General features: G+C 46.6%; 6 protein-coding genes across 6 annotated transcripts; 2 read left to right on the plus strand and 4 right to left on the minus strand.

Annotated features, from left to right (window-relative positions):
- Positions 1–1,114: 1,114 nt before the first annotated feature.
- Positions 1,115–1,416, plus strand: N7516_007185 (uncharacterized protein; the record flags this gene model as incomplete). Its single annotated transcript, XM_057219905.1, has 2 exons — positions 1,115–1,168; positions 1,216–1,416. The coding sequence occupies 2 exons, from the start codon at positions 1,115–1,117 to the stop codon at positions 1,414–1,416; spliced, it is 255 nt and encodes an 84-aa protein (XP_057073996.1).
- Positions 1,417–2,115: 699 nt separating this feature from the next.
- N7516_007186 (cleavage polyadenylation factor subunit MPE1) lies at positions 2,116–4,156 on the minus strand (the record flags this gene model as incomplete). Its single annotated transcript, XM_057219906.1, has 4 exons — positions 2,116–3,407; positions 3,462–3,562; positions 3,619–3,916; positions 3,985–4,156. 4 exons carry the CDS (start codon positions 4,154–4,156, stop codon positions 2,116–2,118), a joined length of 1,863 nt encoding a protein of 620 aa, XP_057073997.1.
- A 1,188-nt stretch (positions 4,157–5,344) lies between these two features.
- On the minus strand, positions 5,345–9,126 carry N7516_007187 (histidine biosynthesis bifunctional protein hisB; the record flags this gene model as incomplete). The annotated part of the gene is made up of 10 exons (XM_057219907.1): positions 5,345–5,434; positions 5,496–6,938; positions 7,012–7,174; positions 7,710–7,738; positions 7,800–7,850; positions 7,907–7,994; positions 8,054–8,186; positions 8,259–8,620; positions 8,689–9,031; positions 9,105–9,126. The coding sequence occupies 10 exons, from the start codon at positions 9,124–9,126 to the stop codon at positions 5,345–5,347; spliced, it is 2,724 nt and encodes a 907-aa protein (XP_057073998.1).
- Positions 9,127–9,686: 560 nt separating this feature from the next.
- On the plus strand, positions 9,687–12,247 carry N7516_007188 (putative autophagy ubiquitin-activating enzyme ApgG; the record flags this gene model as incomplete). Its single annotated transcript, XM_057219908.1, has 7 exons — positions 9,687–9,955; positions 10,006–10,114; positions 10,183–10,964; positions 11,033–11,177; positions 11,236–11,700; positions 11,754–12,116; positions 12,167–12,247. The coding sequence occupies exons 1-7, from the start codon at positions 9,765–9,767 to the stop codon at positions 12,245–12,247; spliced, it is 2,136 nt and encodes a 711-aa protein (XP_057073999.1). The 5' UTR covers positions 9,687–9,764.
- A 71-nt stretch (positions 12,248–12,318) lies between these two features.
- Positions 12,319–13,506, minus strand: N7516_007189 (RlmE family RNA methyltransferase; the record flags this gene model as incomplete). The annotated part of the gene is made up of 6 exons (XM_057219909.1): positions 12,319–12,363; positions 12,418–12,579; positions 12,635–13,051; positions 13,135–13,161; positions 13,216–13,266; positions 13,333–13,506. The coding sequence occupies 6 exons, from the start codon at positions 13,504–13,506 to the stop codon at positions 12,319–12,321; spliced, it is 876 nt and encodes a 291-aa protein (XP_057074000.1).
- A 248-nt stretch (positions 13,507–13,754) lies between these two features.
- Positions 13,755–15,421, minus strand: N7516_007190 (uncharacterized protein; the record flags this gene model as incomplete). Its single annotated transcript, XM_057219910.1, has 3 exons — positions 13,755–14,981; positions 15,040–15,330; positions 15,389–15,421. 3 exons carry the CDS (start codon positions 15,419–15,421, stop codon positions 13,755–13,757), a joined length of 1,551 nt encoding a protein of 516 aa, XP_057074001.1.
- Between the last annotated feature and the right edge of the window lie 238 nt (positions 15,422–15,659).

A 15,659-nucleotide genomic window follows, 5' to 3' on the forward strand; every position in this document is an offset into this window, starting at 1 on the left:
GGAGCCCTGGAGGATCATAACTAATTAGCTACATACTAACTAACTAACTAGTTAACTATGTAACTAACTAGTTGGTTAACTACAATAACTAACTAGTTACTGGGAAGTTATATGGTATAGTCAATGTGCAATCGGGGCTTTTCTGATTCCACAAATTCTTTCACATTAGTCGACCCTTCGAGGAATTCGTCTGAAGGTATACCTCCAACCGCTCCGCTCCGGAAGTAATGGCGATCAGCGTTTTTAAAAGTGGCTGTTATTCGCGAATACGTCGGCCTTGTCTAAGTGAAACTATTAGCTAACTCTTTACCCGGTCGAGGTCGTGGTTAATACTTTGCGATCAACTGTTATCCAGCCGACCTCCCGATTCTAGAACCTATTCATCTTATTAGCCGGTGATCGTAACTTCCCAAATGGCGACGAGGTCCCTAGTATACCAATATGAGACATGATAGCATGTAGTCCACGGTCCGATAGAGAAGAACTAAGTACCATTTTGTTGGTTTAACTGTATCTGTGTCGATGACTGTATCCAGTTTAATTGACCGTATTGCGCTTAGGGGATAAATGTTGGGTTGGGTTGCTTGATTGTCGTCTGGATTTCACCAGATAATCATCGATAAGGTCATGTTCACGTCCGTATTCAAGTACCTAAGTATTTATGTATTGCGACCTTCTAGGGATCTTTGTGTTTAGTCGTATTTACCGGCTAAATATGCCATCGGCCACATAACTCTGTGATTGGTTCATATTGCCAGTAGTAATTTAGATCTACTAATGTTGTAGATGCTTAAAGATGTCTGAATACCTAGATTATAAGGTTATGGGTATAGGGACTTCTAAAGTGAATCTAAATTAAATCTGAATTGAATCTGAATTGAATCGTCCAGATTACGGGATCTGGTACGGAGTACACGAGGCTATATGCCTCAATATCCTAATTGTGGAGGCCAAGAAGACCGATATCGACAGCGGCGTTGCCCAGGCCCTAGGCTATATGGGTAAGTATCTCACAATATCTATCATATTATATATCAGGAAGCTAACCCGTCTAAACGACTGTATCCATCGGGAAAGGAAGAGATTCCCAAAGAGAGACTCGACCGTGTATGGAATGGCATCAAACGGGTCAGCGTTCTGGTTTCTTAAAATTTCGAATGATTCCAAGGTAAGCTCTTCTAATCCACTCCCTCCTATGGTTCTAACCTCTACTAGTGGTCCGAGCACGTTGTTACTGTGCGGGATAACAACTACGAGCGTGCTCTTGGGCTGCTCGTTTACCTATTTCGCCGGGCAGCCTTTAGATCCCCAACCCACTCGAAGGAAAGCTCTGCCCAGTCCCATGACCGGGAGGAGTCCGACGGACCCGTTGGCGCTCTGGGCGCTATAAATGAGGATGTTGAGATGAAAAACTGAGTTTTGATCTGTTCCGTGTCTTCGACTCTTCCTGTTTTGCCTCATATTTTATCTTTATACGGTACCATATGTTACCGTAGCTAGCTTCGAGACTACATATATATGTAGTGGAATACATCATCTCTTACCATACCATCAACTTGTACTATCCCATACCCCTTAGTTATCTCATCCGTAATATGATAGAAAGTCAGTCAGCAGAATCCAGCTAGGCTACGGTTATCAATATTAATTATGTCCTCACATTTTTTTTCCATTAGTTATTATTATTCTGATTTTTTTTTCTTTTCATATCGTATACATGATTTCTAGTCGTTCAATTCTATAGGTGTGTGTTATAAAATGATCAGAGTATTAATACCCAACGGAGAAAACTGTAAGATCGAAGGTTATACATATATATTCATGTCTAAGCCCCGTCAAGCCCCTAGGGAGTGCTTAAGAGAGAAAACAATTAAAGGTTGGATTATTCTTATTGCGGCTATGGTAGTAGTAGTACACATTCTGAAGAAGGTAAAAAAAAAAAAAAAAAAAAAAGAGAAAAGAAACCTCCCAGGATGACATGAGAGAATGAGAAATAAACATAGAAAGAAAGGGGGGAAAGGGGTGGAAAGACCGCTCTAGATAATATGCATATTCACAGTGTACTAGGAAAGCCATAATACAAATCCGAATAAGCCATGGTCAGCACTTGGCTATTCAGAGCTCCCTGTAATCGCTAGGCCGAACTCGTCGGTTTCGAGCCTGATGACGTTGCGGATTCACAGGTTGACGAAAATAGGGTGAATCTTCTTCCCGGGAGTATGGTGTGCTGAAAGCCGTTCGCTGCTGATTTGAGAAGTTGTTCATTCCAGAGTTTGATCCCTGGAAGCCATTCTGGGGCATGGGGAACATCATTGAAGGGTCACCATTGAACATATTGGGAAATCCGTTGGGCATCCCACCATTGCTTTGATCGAACATTCCAGCTTGAAGGGAATTGAAAGGCATGTTCATGGGATTCCATCCCGGGCCCATGCTACTGGGAAAGCCATTAACAGGCGCCATCGCCATGGGATTCATAAACCCCATGGATTCATTACCGAACCCAGGAGCCGAGAAAGGCATGATAGGTATGCCTTGCATTGGTCCAAAGCCGTTGAAGGGCATCTCCTGATTATTAAAATTTGCTGGAGCAACACCAGGCGCACCGTCTTGAACGCTATTAGCCTGAGGTGGGACGTCGGAATGACCGTCATCTGCCTTCTGTTTCTTTGGCACATTACCCAGCTCGGAGTTTGCAGTTTCATGTCGGCTGGTAGGCTCATCCTCAGCAGGTCTTTTCTTGGATTGTGTGGGCGCTGTCTCTGGAATTTGATTGGGCGGGCTCTGCTCTTTGTTGGCGGAAGATTCCTTGGGTTCGGCTTCGGAGATTTCGGGGATAGGAGTACCATCCGGGCCTGCGGGGATCTTTTCCTTCTCTTTCTTGGCTTCAGCCTTGTCGGCTTCATATTCCTTAATCTTTGATGCAGATTCATCATCGGGAGTGAGGTTATCAAGTAGGACCCCCTCAGTAGCACATCCCGGGCAAACAAAGTCACTTTCAATCAAGGCATTTGAAATACAATCATTGCAATATGTCCTCTGGCAACATGGTGTCTTTGTTGGCTCTAAAAACATCCTCTTGTCAATTGGGCACTCTAGACCTCGAGCTTGCAACGCTTTGCTCTCCTCGGCTGCTGCTGCTTCGGCTGCTGCTGCGGCCGATGCCTTCGCCTTTTCTTGATACAGTTCCCAGGCTGCTTTGTCTGGCTTGGCAATGACAAAGTCACCATCAGCATTCACCATAACCCCGGTATTCCTTGAGTCTTCAGTAGAGCCATCGGGGGCCAGGGATTCTGGTTTGTCGACTTTGGTTTGAAGTGAGCGTGGTATGCCGGTTGATCGCTTGACTCGATATTTGCCGTCAAACTTGGGGTCGTTATTCGTAGGGCATGCTTGGATCCAGTGGCCTGTATAAAAGGTTAGCGGTCTGTGGGTGTGGTGATTGAGCTAGAGGTGCATACCTTTTTCCCGGCAACGATAGCAAAGATACCCTGGAGGTGGGGGGTGGTCGGGTACATTGACGGGTTTCCCTCTGCCACGACCAAACGGTACGGGTGTTGCGCTAAATGAAATCAATATCTCCAATATAATCGAGAATCCGGTTGAGAGTGCTCTTACTTTGCCATTTCTTGTTGTTGCTCCTGCCATTGGCTAGCCTGTAGGTTGAAAAGAGCGTTGATCTTCTCTTCTTCTGTTTGTGCATTATTGAGTTCGAGGACGTTGTTGTTGACGGATTGCCCCGTTCCGGGTGCTACTCGGCTCATCGAGGGTTCGTTGCGAGGGGCACTGCGAGCATTGACTGGCATCTTGCCTGAAACATAACGAGCAGCACCGCCCTTCCCTGGGCGCGCTGCGGGTAATCGGCGGGCGATCACGGAAGTCGACCGAGGGATTATGGTGGTGTCATCGTCGTATTCTGTTGAATGTCAGAATAATTCCTGTTAATAAGGAGTAAATGAAGCATATTTGAACAGAGTAACATACCCTCTCTGGTGTCCTCGTTGTAGATCGAAAGCTCAAAATCACTCCCATCGCCCAATCTACTTTGGCTGATAATCTCTCTTTTGAGCTCAAAGACCGAAATACCAGTGCCATCGAAGGTGACCCTTGAGGGTTCTTTCTGGGACTTGAATTTGAAATGAACGGACGATGACATTGTATTCAATTTGGGAGGGGAGGTGATGCAACAAAGATGGCCGCAGGTGTATAAGAACCAGATTTAGAGGCACCGCCGCCGTGTACAGTGAGAATAGGGGATAATAGAGGGAAAAGAAAAACTCGTGAGATGAAGTGAAACTGGTGTATCACCAGTCACAACAAAAAGAAAGAAAAGGTCCAGAAACAGATTTTATCTGTTCAAGTGACAGAGAAAGCACGAGATAATTTTTTTTAAGAAAAAGAAAGCAGGGATCAATAGACCACTGAGACAATGGAATGTGTGAATGAATCTTTTTTGAATGCTGAATGGTGAGTGTTCAGGTCACTGCATACAAATGGAGATCAAAGAATTGATGAATACGATGATCGAAGGAACACACTGGCGCTGAATAAAAAAAGGTGTATTCAAGAGAGATTGATGGTCTGCCCTGTCCTTCAAGTGATTCGTAGAGCCACCCTAGCACCCTGACCTGTGTGATTGGACCTGTCTGGGGATCCTTGTAGACACCAAATCCAGTTATAGAGAGACCCTGTTAGGAATGAGCAAATCCACTGTCAAACAAGCCCTGGAGACCGTGTCGCAGTTGTTAGGTAATGTGGTTGATCACGAGACCGAATACCATCGAATGGTAAAACAGAAGACCGAAATTTCGTAAGGAAGTTAGGAGAAATAATGGACGCGCGGAGATGGTGAGGTTGGGAACGGTGTTTTTTGTTTTTCGTAGCACAACGCAGGTTATTGACTGAGGGGAGAGGAGAAGGTGAAGTGGCAAGTGAGGAAAAGTCAGATGATTTGGATCCTGCTTCCACCGCCTTCTAGACCGCTTTTGATCAGTGGGTGTTACCACGTGACCCTCTAAGCCCCGGAATAATATACTAACTATGACTACTTAGGTAGTTAGTTAGGTATATATAACTAGTTAGTTATTATATCTGTCCACTATCTGAATCATTCTAGCACTGTTTACTATACTCTGTGGCACCGAGGCCGTCCAAGTATCCAGGGCATGGAATTCATTATCTCAAACATATTGTATATGTGAATTTTATTTGAACTGTATACATACTAATCTTGGTTGATGGGCTCCATCCTCATGATCTCCATCTTCTATTCTCGTATAAAAACATAAAAGTTGCAAAAGGTGCCCCCATGTGAAAATATCACACTTTCGATACAGCCGAGTCTTTAGATCTCAGCCTCAAATTGGCGGACCAGGAATCCCTCAGTTTGCAGGTGGTCTTTCACTTGAGTCACAGTATATTCACCGCGATGGAACTGGGACAGGATTAGAAAGGCCGTTGCGAGAGAGAAGATACTTGGAAGAATATGAACTTACCATGCCTGCCCCCAATGCTGCATCAGTGGTGGTTTTGTTGAAGACCTCTGCAAAGTGCGCAGGTACTCCAGCCCCACTTGAAGCAATGACGGGAATCTTGATTGAAGCCTTGACATCTCTGATTAATTCCATATCAAATCCACTGTTGCTTCCATCTTTATCAATGCAATTCAGAAGAATTTCACCAGCTCCCATGGCCTCAACAGCCTGTACAAGTTGCCGCACATCGATATCGCGTGTTTCTCTGCCACCTTTGACGGTGCACTGATACCAGCAGAAGCTTTGCCCATTTGAGTTGGGGAACTGGGTTTTAATTGTGTGGTGGTGGGTGTCTTCTGGCTTATCCACATATACCCGCTTGGGGTCGACACTCACCACAACAGCCTGTTTTCCATAGGCTTTGGATATCGTCTCGATTGCTGTTTGGCCAGTCAATTTCTCACCGGCGTTGTAGTAGTCCTCAGCGGCAAAGACAGAATCGGAGCCAACACTGACTTTATCGGCCCCGGACTTGAAATACATCGTTGCCACATCCAGAGCAGGGACCCGGGTGCCATCAGTATCGACGGTGTCTTTGATTCCTCCGCCGATAGTCAAAGGCACAAAGACTGTCTCCGATGTTCGTCGCAGAATTTCAAGCATGGGCGTATCAGCAATAGGACAGTTTCGGAAAGAAGTGATGTTCAAAAATGTCACTTCATCCGCTCCTTGCTCATAATATTTCTTAGCCATATCAACAGGCTTACCAAGGTTACGAACGCTGCCGCCGGCGTCTGCTCCACTCTTCTCCCGGACATCATACTGGTCACCCTTGGTGACAACCAAGTCACCAGAGTCGTTTGTCCGAACATCAAGGCAAGCAATAACGCGACGAGTGAGCCCATTTTCTTTGCCAGTGACCAGGTCCTTTGAGAGCGACTGGAATTGATCACCATTCAAGAATGCGCGTATGGCCCGTAGCCCAGCCACGCCACTCTTCTCCGGGTGAAATTGGGCGCCAAATATGTTACCCCGACTAATAGCACCGATGAACTCTTCCTCGCCATATGTGGCTGTAGCCACAGACCAGCCGTCACTTTCCAATACACCCGGGTTGTAGGGGGCCGCATAAGAGTGGACGTAATAATACTTGCTGGTCGGCCTCAGGCCATAAAAGCTTTCGTGTTTTGTGCCATCAGATCCAGTGTTGATTGCGGAGTTCCATCCAATGTGCGGTACACTCTTTGAGGTATCGTCGAATTTTTGAATGCGCATAGGAATCACACCAAGCCCTGGAACGTCATTGTCCTCCTCTGAGCCCTGGAAAAGGGCTTGCAGACCAACACAGATCCCCATAAAAGGCTTCCCTGCTTCGATGTGCTGTCGAATAGGCTCCAAGAATCCTCCTTTCTCCAGTTGGGAGAGACAATGGCCAAAATGGCCAACGCCGGGGAGTATCAGTTTCTAAAATTCCATGGTTAGAATGGCACAATCCTGAGCCAACCGTGGTGGAATTGGTCCGGGGCCGTTGACTAACATCAGCATTCTTCACATCCTCCGGGGATTTGACCCATTCGACATCATATCCGACTTGGTTAATCGCATTGACCAAGGATCGGATGTTTCCGCAACGTAGTCCAGCAAGTGGACGGTAGGCATGGCTGTAGGAATCTGGGCCAAAATCACAACGGTGGTCGCAGCTAGCAGCGTGCAAGGTATTGGATTATCGAGGTTGAGCTACCAACAGTAAAGAAAGCCGGTCCGGCTATAAAGACCGTCGAGGGGTTCTTGAGGACCCCGCCAAAATTCGCACGCTGAGTCATACCTTTTTTTTTTTCTGCCGGTCAAAATGCGGAGAAAAGAGGTACATTGAGGTACCTCTTTAAAACGTAAAGTTACTATGTAATCTAGGTTCTTTTTATGCTTAATAAGTACCTGTGAGTCATACATAGTTAGAACGTGCATAGTATGTATAGTTATACGGAGTAGCTCTGGAGGTGTTTTCTTAATAATAGCCCTAGGACGTGTATTTCCATCAATGACCTCCTCTTTAATTACAATATCATCTGGGCCAGTTACTTCGTATAATAACTTTGACATAGCCCTGGGGTGGTGCAAATGTTTAGTTATTGATACAGGTGTTTTTTTTTTCTCCTCACCTAAGGTTAGGTTGCCCCGTGCCTTCACTGTCGTATTGTAGGTTATTGGTTTTCGGTTGTGACTGGTCTCTCCGACGCCTGAAGATAGATGAGTCCATTTGTAGGCTGTAAGTTTATAGTCAGTTATGTATAAAAGAGGTGGGGGTGTAGAAGGAAGATTAGCTACCGGGTGGAATTGCCGCAGTCGTACGCCTGCTTCTTGTAGGATAGCTGCACTCTGTAGATTCAAATCCGATTAATTGGAATCCTTGAAACAAACAAGCATTGACTTACGTCGCTATCCATGTTGTACCCTTGAGAGTAGACGACCTCCGAAATTCCAACTTGGGCTATCTTGACAGTGCATGTCAGGCAGGGACATCTACAATTCAGTGAGATTTTATCTTTGGCACAGTTCAGTTAAGAATGGAGTACACTTACGTATCACAGTAGAGGATGGCCCCCTCTCGAATCCGCTCTCGGCCTGCTTCCAGTAACGCGTTTTCTTCGGCGTGGAGGCAAAGACAGGTTGAGAGACCAACTCCTCCTCCATCCCCGCGATTGCACCGTGGACCTATAAGGATTTCTAGTGAGCGAGATGAACAATAGGGCCATTGGGATTATTCAGTTCTGGCCAGCATCGTACATCCACCTTGGTTGCAGTTCTGGAGATGCCGTGGTGTCCCATTATATCCCGTGCTGATGACACGACTCTCCCGAACGAGCACACATCCCACTCTTCTTTTCATGCAGTTGCTCCTTTGGGCAGCAAGAGAGGCCAGCTGCATGAAATATTGATCCCAGTTTGGCCTTAGCCGCTGTTCGTCTGCCAGGTCGAGGGACTTCAAAGCCGAGTGTAGCTCCTCGATGGAAGAAGAGGAGTTGAATAGACGCAACTGTGCTTTGTCGGTCAAGTAAACACGCCCAATATCCTTATCGTAAAGATTATGGTCATTCCACATTACGAACTTTTCAAGCTCGGGCGGATCCAGTTGTCTTCTCCAACATCTTTTTTGTTTATAAAAGTAAAGTAAACAGTCAGCTCCCAGGCATCAGTCACACGTAGCATCACGAACCTGTCGGCAAATCGTTTCCATCGGAGGCTAACTGGTGCATCGACGCTCACAAGGAGGAAGAAGGGGCGCAAGAGGAATCTATCTAGGGTAGTGGCATCTGCAATGTCTGTGGTAACCCAGCGATCTTGCCATCTCTTTGTTGCAAAGTCGAGTAGAGAGTCAGGATCTTGAAATGTAAGTTCTGGCGACTTGGGGTCCTCTTTCTTCTTGATTTCTGACGCTTGTAGTCGCAGGTCATCCCCCGAGTTAGAGATATGGGATTGAGATTTGCTGGCGAGTTCAAGAAGCTGAAACCCTTGCTGAATCAGGTACTCAGCAATCGCATGTTTGCCAGCGCAAATGCCTTTTGGTGTATACCCTCGTTAGTTCATCCGGTGTGGGGGTAAAGGATTGATTTGCGCAAATTATCTGCTGACCTCCACATAAGCCGATGAGCATTTTTAGGTGTTGAATACTTGTACTGTGGAAAAGAGGGAAAGTGGGAAAGAAAAGAAGCAGAAGAAGCAGAGTGTCCCAGGTGGGGCAGAGCAAAGTGAAAGTCGCGACGCGATTCTTATCGGCCTGATCTTATCGGCCTAAGAGGGAATGTTCCCAAGTTGGAATTCCAAAAGTTAGGCCGAAGAGATAGTATCTATGTAGGTATGTATTATATACATATGTATAGTTATATGTATTCTAAATAGTGTACAGTATCCATACCCCAGGCATATCCATGGATATGTTTATGTAGATCGCGTGTTCAGCATAGGTCAGCTGTTCATCTCACGAGGTATGATTGTAACCCTGATCCATTTAATATGTACATAGAGTAGAGAGAGATATGTATATACTAGCAAGTAGATATCATATATACACATATATATACACATATGTAGATTTAAAATCCACTATTGTTGATCTTATAAAGCATACAGGTAAGTAACCTTTGGATTATCGATAAGCCCCCCCCTCGTGACATCAGACCCTTTCACCTCCTTTTACACTTCTTCCCCCAACTTACCGATTACATCCAACCTTCCAAGTCTGTATCATTCAGGGACTTGATAATCTCTTCTCTTTCTATCTGTTCCTCCGAAATGCAGTACACACCGTTTGCTTCCGACATCGAATTACCTTTCTATACTTCACTGGCTTCCCATAAGATCAACCATGACAAACTAGATGACGCTGCCCGGCCCGTTCTAGGACTATACGAGATCCGTCCTTCTGATCCTGAGGCTGCGTCCTGTCGAATCCAAATCCATGGAAATGCCCTCACCAGCAGCGAGTAAGATAAAACGAAATTGTTTAAAAAGGTCCCTTCTAACAGCGACCTAGGGTTCCAGCTGGCCACTACAGGGCAGAGGGCATGATCAAAAATGTCAATACAGTTGAGGAATATCGAAACATGGACAGATCCCAGCTGCTCCATCAAACTGGACAAATGGTAGGAATAACCATAACCAGTTGCCTCAGAGAGAAAGATATATATAATGCTAATAAAAACTCTTAAAGATGTGGGATGCCATTCACGATGGCACAATCCTTTCATGCCCCTCCTTACTATGCAGCTTTGTGATTGTATCTTTTGCAGACCTCAAAAAATACAAGTTCCACTACTGGTTTGCTTTCCCAGCAATCCACTCAGATCCTCAATGGGTCCCTGTTCAACCATCAGATCAAGTACCCCAGCCACACCAGGATCATGATATTGACAACTTGAAGGGGAAACACTTATCTCCACATGAGAGCACTGACTTAGTGGAGGCAGTGCAAACATGGTCATATATTGTGGATCATCGACAACGAGGGTTCTTTTTGGCTCGAAGAGCCAGACAGCGTTCCGATAACGTATCCTCAGGCAATTCCGAGACGAATAGTACCCAGCAACACGATACATCAAATAGCAACTGGCAGATAGCGTCACTTTCCGAATATGAAAATGGATTTTTCAAGAATGTCGCTGCTGAAGACCGCTATTTCTGTTTCTCAGACCCATCAAATTATGAACAGGCTCCAGGCTGGATGTTACGAAACCTGCTCGTTCTGATCAAGCAGCGATGGGGCATCGAACGGGTGCAGTTGATACGCTATCGCGACGTGCACGCGAAACGTGATCAGGGGCGCAGTACAATAATTCATTTGGAGTCAAGTTCAAAACAAGATGTCCAGACCCCGAAATCACTGCAAACCCCAAAGTCGTTGCCGCTGCCAAAAGTGACCGGCTGGGAACGTAACTCGACTGGGAAACTGGCCGGGAGAATTGTCAATCTTACAGAGTACATGGATCCCAAGAGGTATGGCGTTAATTTGGAGATACCCAACCCGAAAACTTGATCAAGGGAGCTAATTTTTCCCCCTAAAGATTAGCAGATCAGTCGGTCGATCTCAACCTCAAGCTTATCAAATGGCGGATCAGCCCGACGCTCGATCTTGAGAAAATCAAACACACGAAATGTCTCTTGCTAGGAGCCGGTACATTAGGTAGCTACGTCTCCCGGAATCTGCTGGTATGTCGACGTCAACTTCCGCGCTCGGAAACACATGTTCTAATTATCATCTATACAGGGGTGGGGCGTGAAGAAGATCACTTTCGTCGACAACGGGACCGTTTCATTTTCTAACCCTGTTCGGCAGCCACTATTCAACTTTGAAGACTGCTTGAACGGTGGCGTCCGAAAGGCACATCGGGCATCCGAAGCCTTGACCCAAATTTATCCAGGAGTAGAGACTACAGGTCATGCGCTCTCGGTGCCCATGGCAGGCCATCCTATGGTGGACGAAGAGGTAACAAGGGCCGATTTTGATCGTCTCAAAACACTCATTGATGAACACGATGCTATCTTTCTCCTTATGGACACCCGAGAGTCACGATGGCTGCCCACGGTGATGGGGAAGGCGGCAGGGAAAATTGTGATGAATGCAGCCCTAGGGTTTGATTCCTTCGTGGTGATGCGCCATGGTGTCATGAAAGATGAAAAACCAGCCGAGCTTGGGTGCTATTTCTGCAACGATGTGGTAGCACCAGCTAATGTAAGAATATCCAAAGGAGGGGCCCGCTTTATACAGAGCTGACTGCAGGATAGTCTATTAAAGATCAGACTCTGGACCAACAGTGTACAGTGACCCGCCCTGGAGTGGCTCCTATAGCTTCTGCACTTTTGGTGGAGCTTTTTGTGTCACTCCTTCAGCACCCCCAAGGCGCTGCCGCACCAGCCCCCATGGCCCGCAATACCGAGCGTGATGATCATCCCTTAGGCATCGTGCCCCACCAAATACGAGGATTTCTCTCCAATTTCGAGAATTTGTCTGTCACCGGCAAAAGTTATCCAAGCTGCAGTGCATGCTCGGACAAAGTTGTCGGTGCATACCGCGAGCAGGGTTGGGACCTCGTGCGAAGAGCTCTGAATGAACATGGATATGTCGAAGAATTGAGTGGACTAAAGGAGGTCAGTCGGTGTCTGGAAAACGTCTCAATCCCAAACTGACACATATAAAGGTTCAGGAGAAGGCGGAAGCAGCACTCGCCGATATTGACTGGGATGAGGCATCTGACAATGAGGAGATCGAGATCCTTTAGGCAGACAGCGCGATTCGGCTCTTCGGCTACGCTGTGATCTGCCGACATGCAAGTCCGACATAGCTCTAGTCTCACGTTTTTCGCTCTAGGCCAACGAAAAATGCCTCCTTAGATTCCTGCCAATTGCTTTAGTCGGTGGATGTGTATAAATTGGGTAGGGCAAAGCATACACTGCGAGATGATTCGGGTTTTAGACGATGAACCTTTTTGAATAATTCCTTCAGCTGCTGCTCTAGTTCTTTGTCTTCGGCGCCTTGATAGAATTTGCAGACGAAATGACCGCCTGCCTTCAAAACATCCGAACTGAAGCTCAAAGCCGCGTGGCAGAGATCCTGCGTAAAGTCAGAAGAGGTTCACACCTATCAATTGAGTAACAAGAATTCATACCATGCTTCCAGCATGATCTCTGAAACTGACACCGCTGGTGTTCATCATCCTATTATAAGGAGCACTTAGACTTCGTTTCCAGAAACCGGAGGTCTGGTGCCAGGGAGCGGACATATCGCTAAGAACCACATCTACCGTTCTTTCAAGTATTTTATCGCCCCTCATATCTGTCTTCTCTGCCTCGATAGTGCATCCAGTATCCGAATTCGGCTCCAATAGACTGACACTGGAATCGTCCAGAAAGCCGGTTTGGCGCGGCCTGCCTCTGTCTGGACTGCGGAGAAAGTCTCGGATGTATGTTTGAATTTCGGGTGCAAGGAAATTGCCTTGGATTGTCGACACTCCTTTTGGAGGTTGAGCTGGGATTATATCGACGCCGAGGACTCGACCATGCGGTTGTGTACGGCTTGCAGCAACCTTCTCTGGCAGTTAATTACGGCCCATTTGACAGAAAAAGGGGGGGAGGCAAGTCAAAGGCAAAAGAGGAATGGCCGACACACCTGCGACCATGACCCTGGAGCATAACCCTAAATGCAACGAATTAAACAACAATTCAAGTTCAGGTTGAACGACTAGCATACCAAGTCGACAACTGTCTGCCCAGCCTTGAAGATTCGGTATTTCTCATCAATCTAACAACAGATGCCAGTGTGTTAGATCAATCCAGGAAAAATAGAGTAATTTCAGTGCTGGATTACCTGCAGCAATTTGAAAGCAGCACGGCTTTTCAGCCCTTGGACAGCTGCCTCTCTGGTGAACTGGTCCTTTTGCTGCCGGGCTTGCCAGCGCTTGGATGATGCATGTCTTGCTTGACCAATTGCTCGCCGGTGACAGGCATTTTGTGAAAATCGAATTAAACGTAAAGCAAACATAATGCGAATTGAATAATGTTAGGGGAAATAATTGGAGCCCTGAGAGCAAGAAGGCTTTTTAGTTCTGCCGGCAAAACAGATACGACCGCCGAACCCTTGAGTAGGGCAGCTCTTATCTATTAACTAAGAATATTCTAGTTACTTCATACATCCCGAGGTCATACATATATAACTTAGCTATAAAATGCACTATTAGAGTCTGTACCAGTCTGTACCAATAGAAATGAATATTTCTTCTGATATATCCATTAAAACCGTCTGCGATCTTTCTTCAAGGGAGAAAATCCCATGGGAGCTGCCCCAAGACCGAGCGCCCGTGGTAGACTAGTGGTACCAGGTTGTGGTCTACTCCCCAGCGTTGAAGCCCGACCATTTCCTATTGCAAGTTTTCGCCCAAATTTCTTATTGAGTTGAGGCTCTTCTTCATCCTCCTCATCGAACAAACTCCGATCCCGCTGACCACCAAGTTTGCGTTTTTTTGGCCTGGCCTGTTCATGCTCAAACTGCTCATGTAATTCATCGGTCTCAGTGGATGGCACTCTGTGATCTAAGCGATGGACTGGTTTCTTGACCTCGTTTTCCGCCGCTGAGGCAGGAATTGCGCCATCACGTGCCCTTGATTTGGTGAATTTGGTACTTGGAATGCGGTCTTCTGTTGGAGATAGCTGGCGCCGGAGGGCAGAACCCATACGCTTTGATTCCCCAAAAGTGCTTTGTTTGCCAAGTGGTCCACGAGGAGTGTCGGTATCTCCAAGAATATCGTCTTCGTCTCCAACTGAGCTCATTGGCGAATCCGCAGGTGCCCCTGTGCGGTTCAAGAAGGGAGTGATGGAAAACGCCGACTTATCACCAGGCATGGCCGAATCCCTCTTCAATTTCTCTTGCACACGAACAGCCCCAGGGGTTGCAATCGTCACGCCGGCATGGCCACTCGGACCAGGGCGCTGAAGTGGGACTGTACGAGAACTGGATTCAGAGTCATTTCCTGCGTGTGATTTGAGGCTGCGTCGCTGCTGAATTTCAATCTGGGCTTCCTGGAGCTTGTCCTTGGTTGACCGCAATTGTTGTTTGAGCGAATCGATTTTCCCTTCAAACGCCGCCCGCTGATTGGCCCATGTCGAGTTCTGACGGTGGTTGTCTCGTTCCTGCTGCTGTTTGGCTCGTAATTCTCCCGCTAGCTCATTCCGCAACTCTTCAACTCGGGCAGAGAGCTGGGTGATCTCTGTCAATTGCTGTGATCCCTTGGCCTGGGTACGTTCGTGGGCATGTTTTTCATTGTCCAGTTGAAGCTCCAGAGAGTTTATCTGCCGTTCCAACTCATGTTTCTCGGAAATGATAGCTTGATACGATGCATTTTGCGCTTTGAACCGCTCAAGCTCTGACTGTAGAGTTGAAAGATCTCTGGAGAGATGAAGTTTCTCTGCAAGGACAGTATTGTAACTGGTCGAACTATTTTTCTGGGCCAAGAGTTCTTCCTGTTGCTGTCAACATGAGGGATTATGCATCCAGCCCCTACATCGAGTTAAGACTTACTTTGAGTCGGTTAATCTCACCCGAGGATGCCTGTGCTTGAAGTTCCAAATGATCAATTTCCTGGCAAGCCTCCTGAAGTTGAGCACATGCCTCCGAATCAGCACTTGTGAGTCCCAAAAGATGTCCATTTGCTTCTTCCAGCTGGGATCGGAGAGTTTCGTTCTCGAATTTTGAGAGCAAGAGCTCCATACGTCGTACGCGATCCCTCTCGCCGTCCAGAAGACGAGCGGAATCCGAAAGAGTCTTCTCATACTCCTTCTCTAGACGCATAGTTCTCATGGACATTTCAAACTGCATGGTCAAGTTAGAATCTTGAGCAAATGCCCATCAATCCAGGAAAACCACATACATCTAAGGCGGATGCTTCTTTGGCCATTGCCATGACGACAGTGTCCACAATAAGACGGCAGCCCTTCGATATAAGAAAATAGAAGGGAAAGGCCCATAAATTAAATTATGTCTGTCCAGATCAAAAGAAATACCTAGGTAAGATATGTGGAAAAGTATATGATATAAATCGTCTCAAAAGGAAGATACGCGCCGGTGTTTTGGCGTCGCCCCGAGTATATTAAGTAAGCTGATATGCCCCCGATTACGTTGATAGTGGACACCTGGACTTT

The sequence above is a fragment of the Penicillium verrucosum genome (assembly GCF_028828655.1).
Source record: "Penicillium verrucosum strain IBT 35672 chromosome Unknown utg000002l_segment0_segment0, whole genome shotgun sequence".
NCBI classification, from domain to species: domain Eukaryota; kingdom Fungi; phylum Ascomycota; class Eurotiomycetes; order Eurotiales; family Aspergillaceae; genus Penicillium; species Penicillium verrucosum.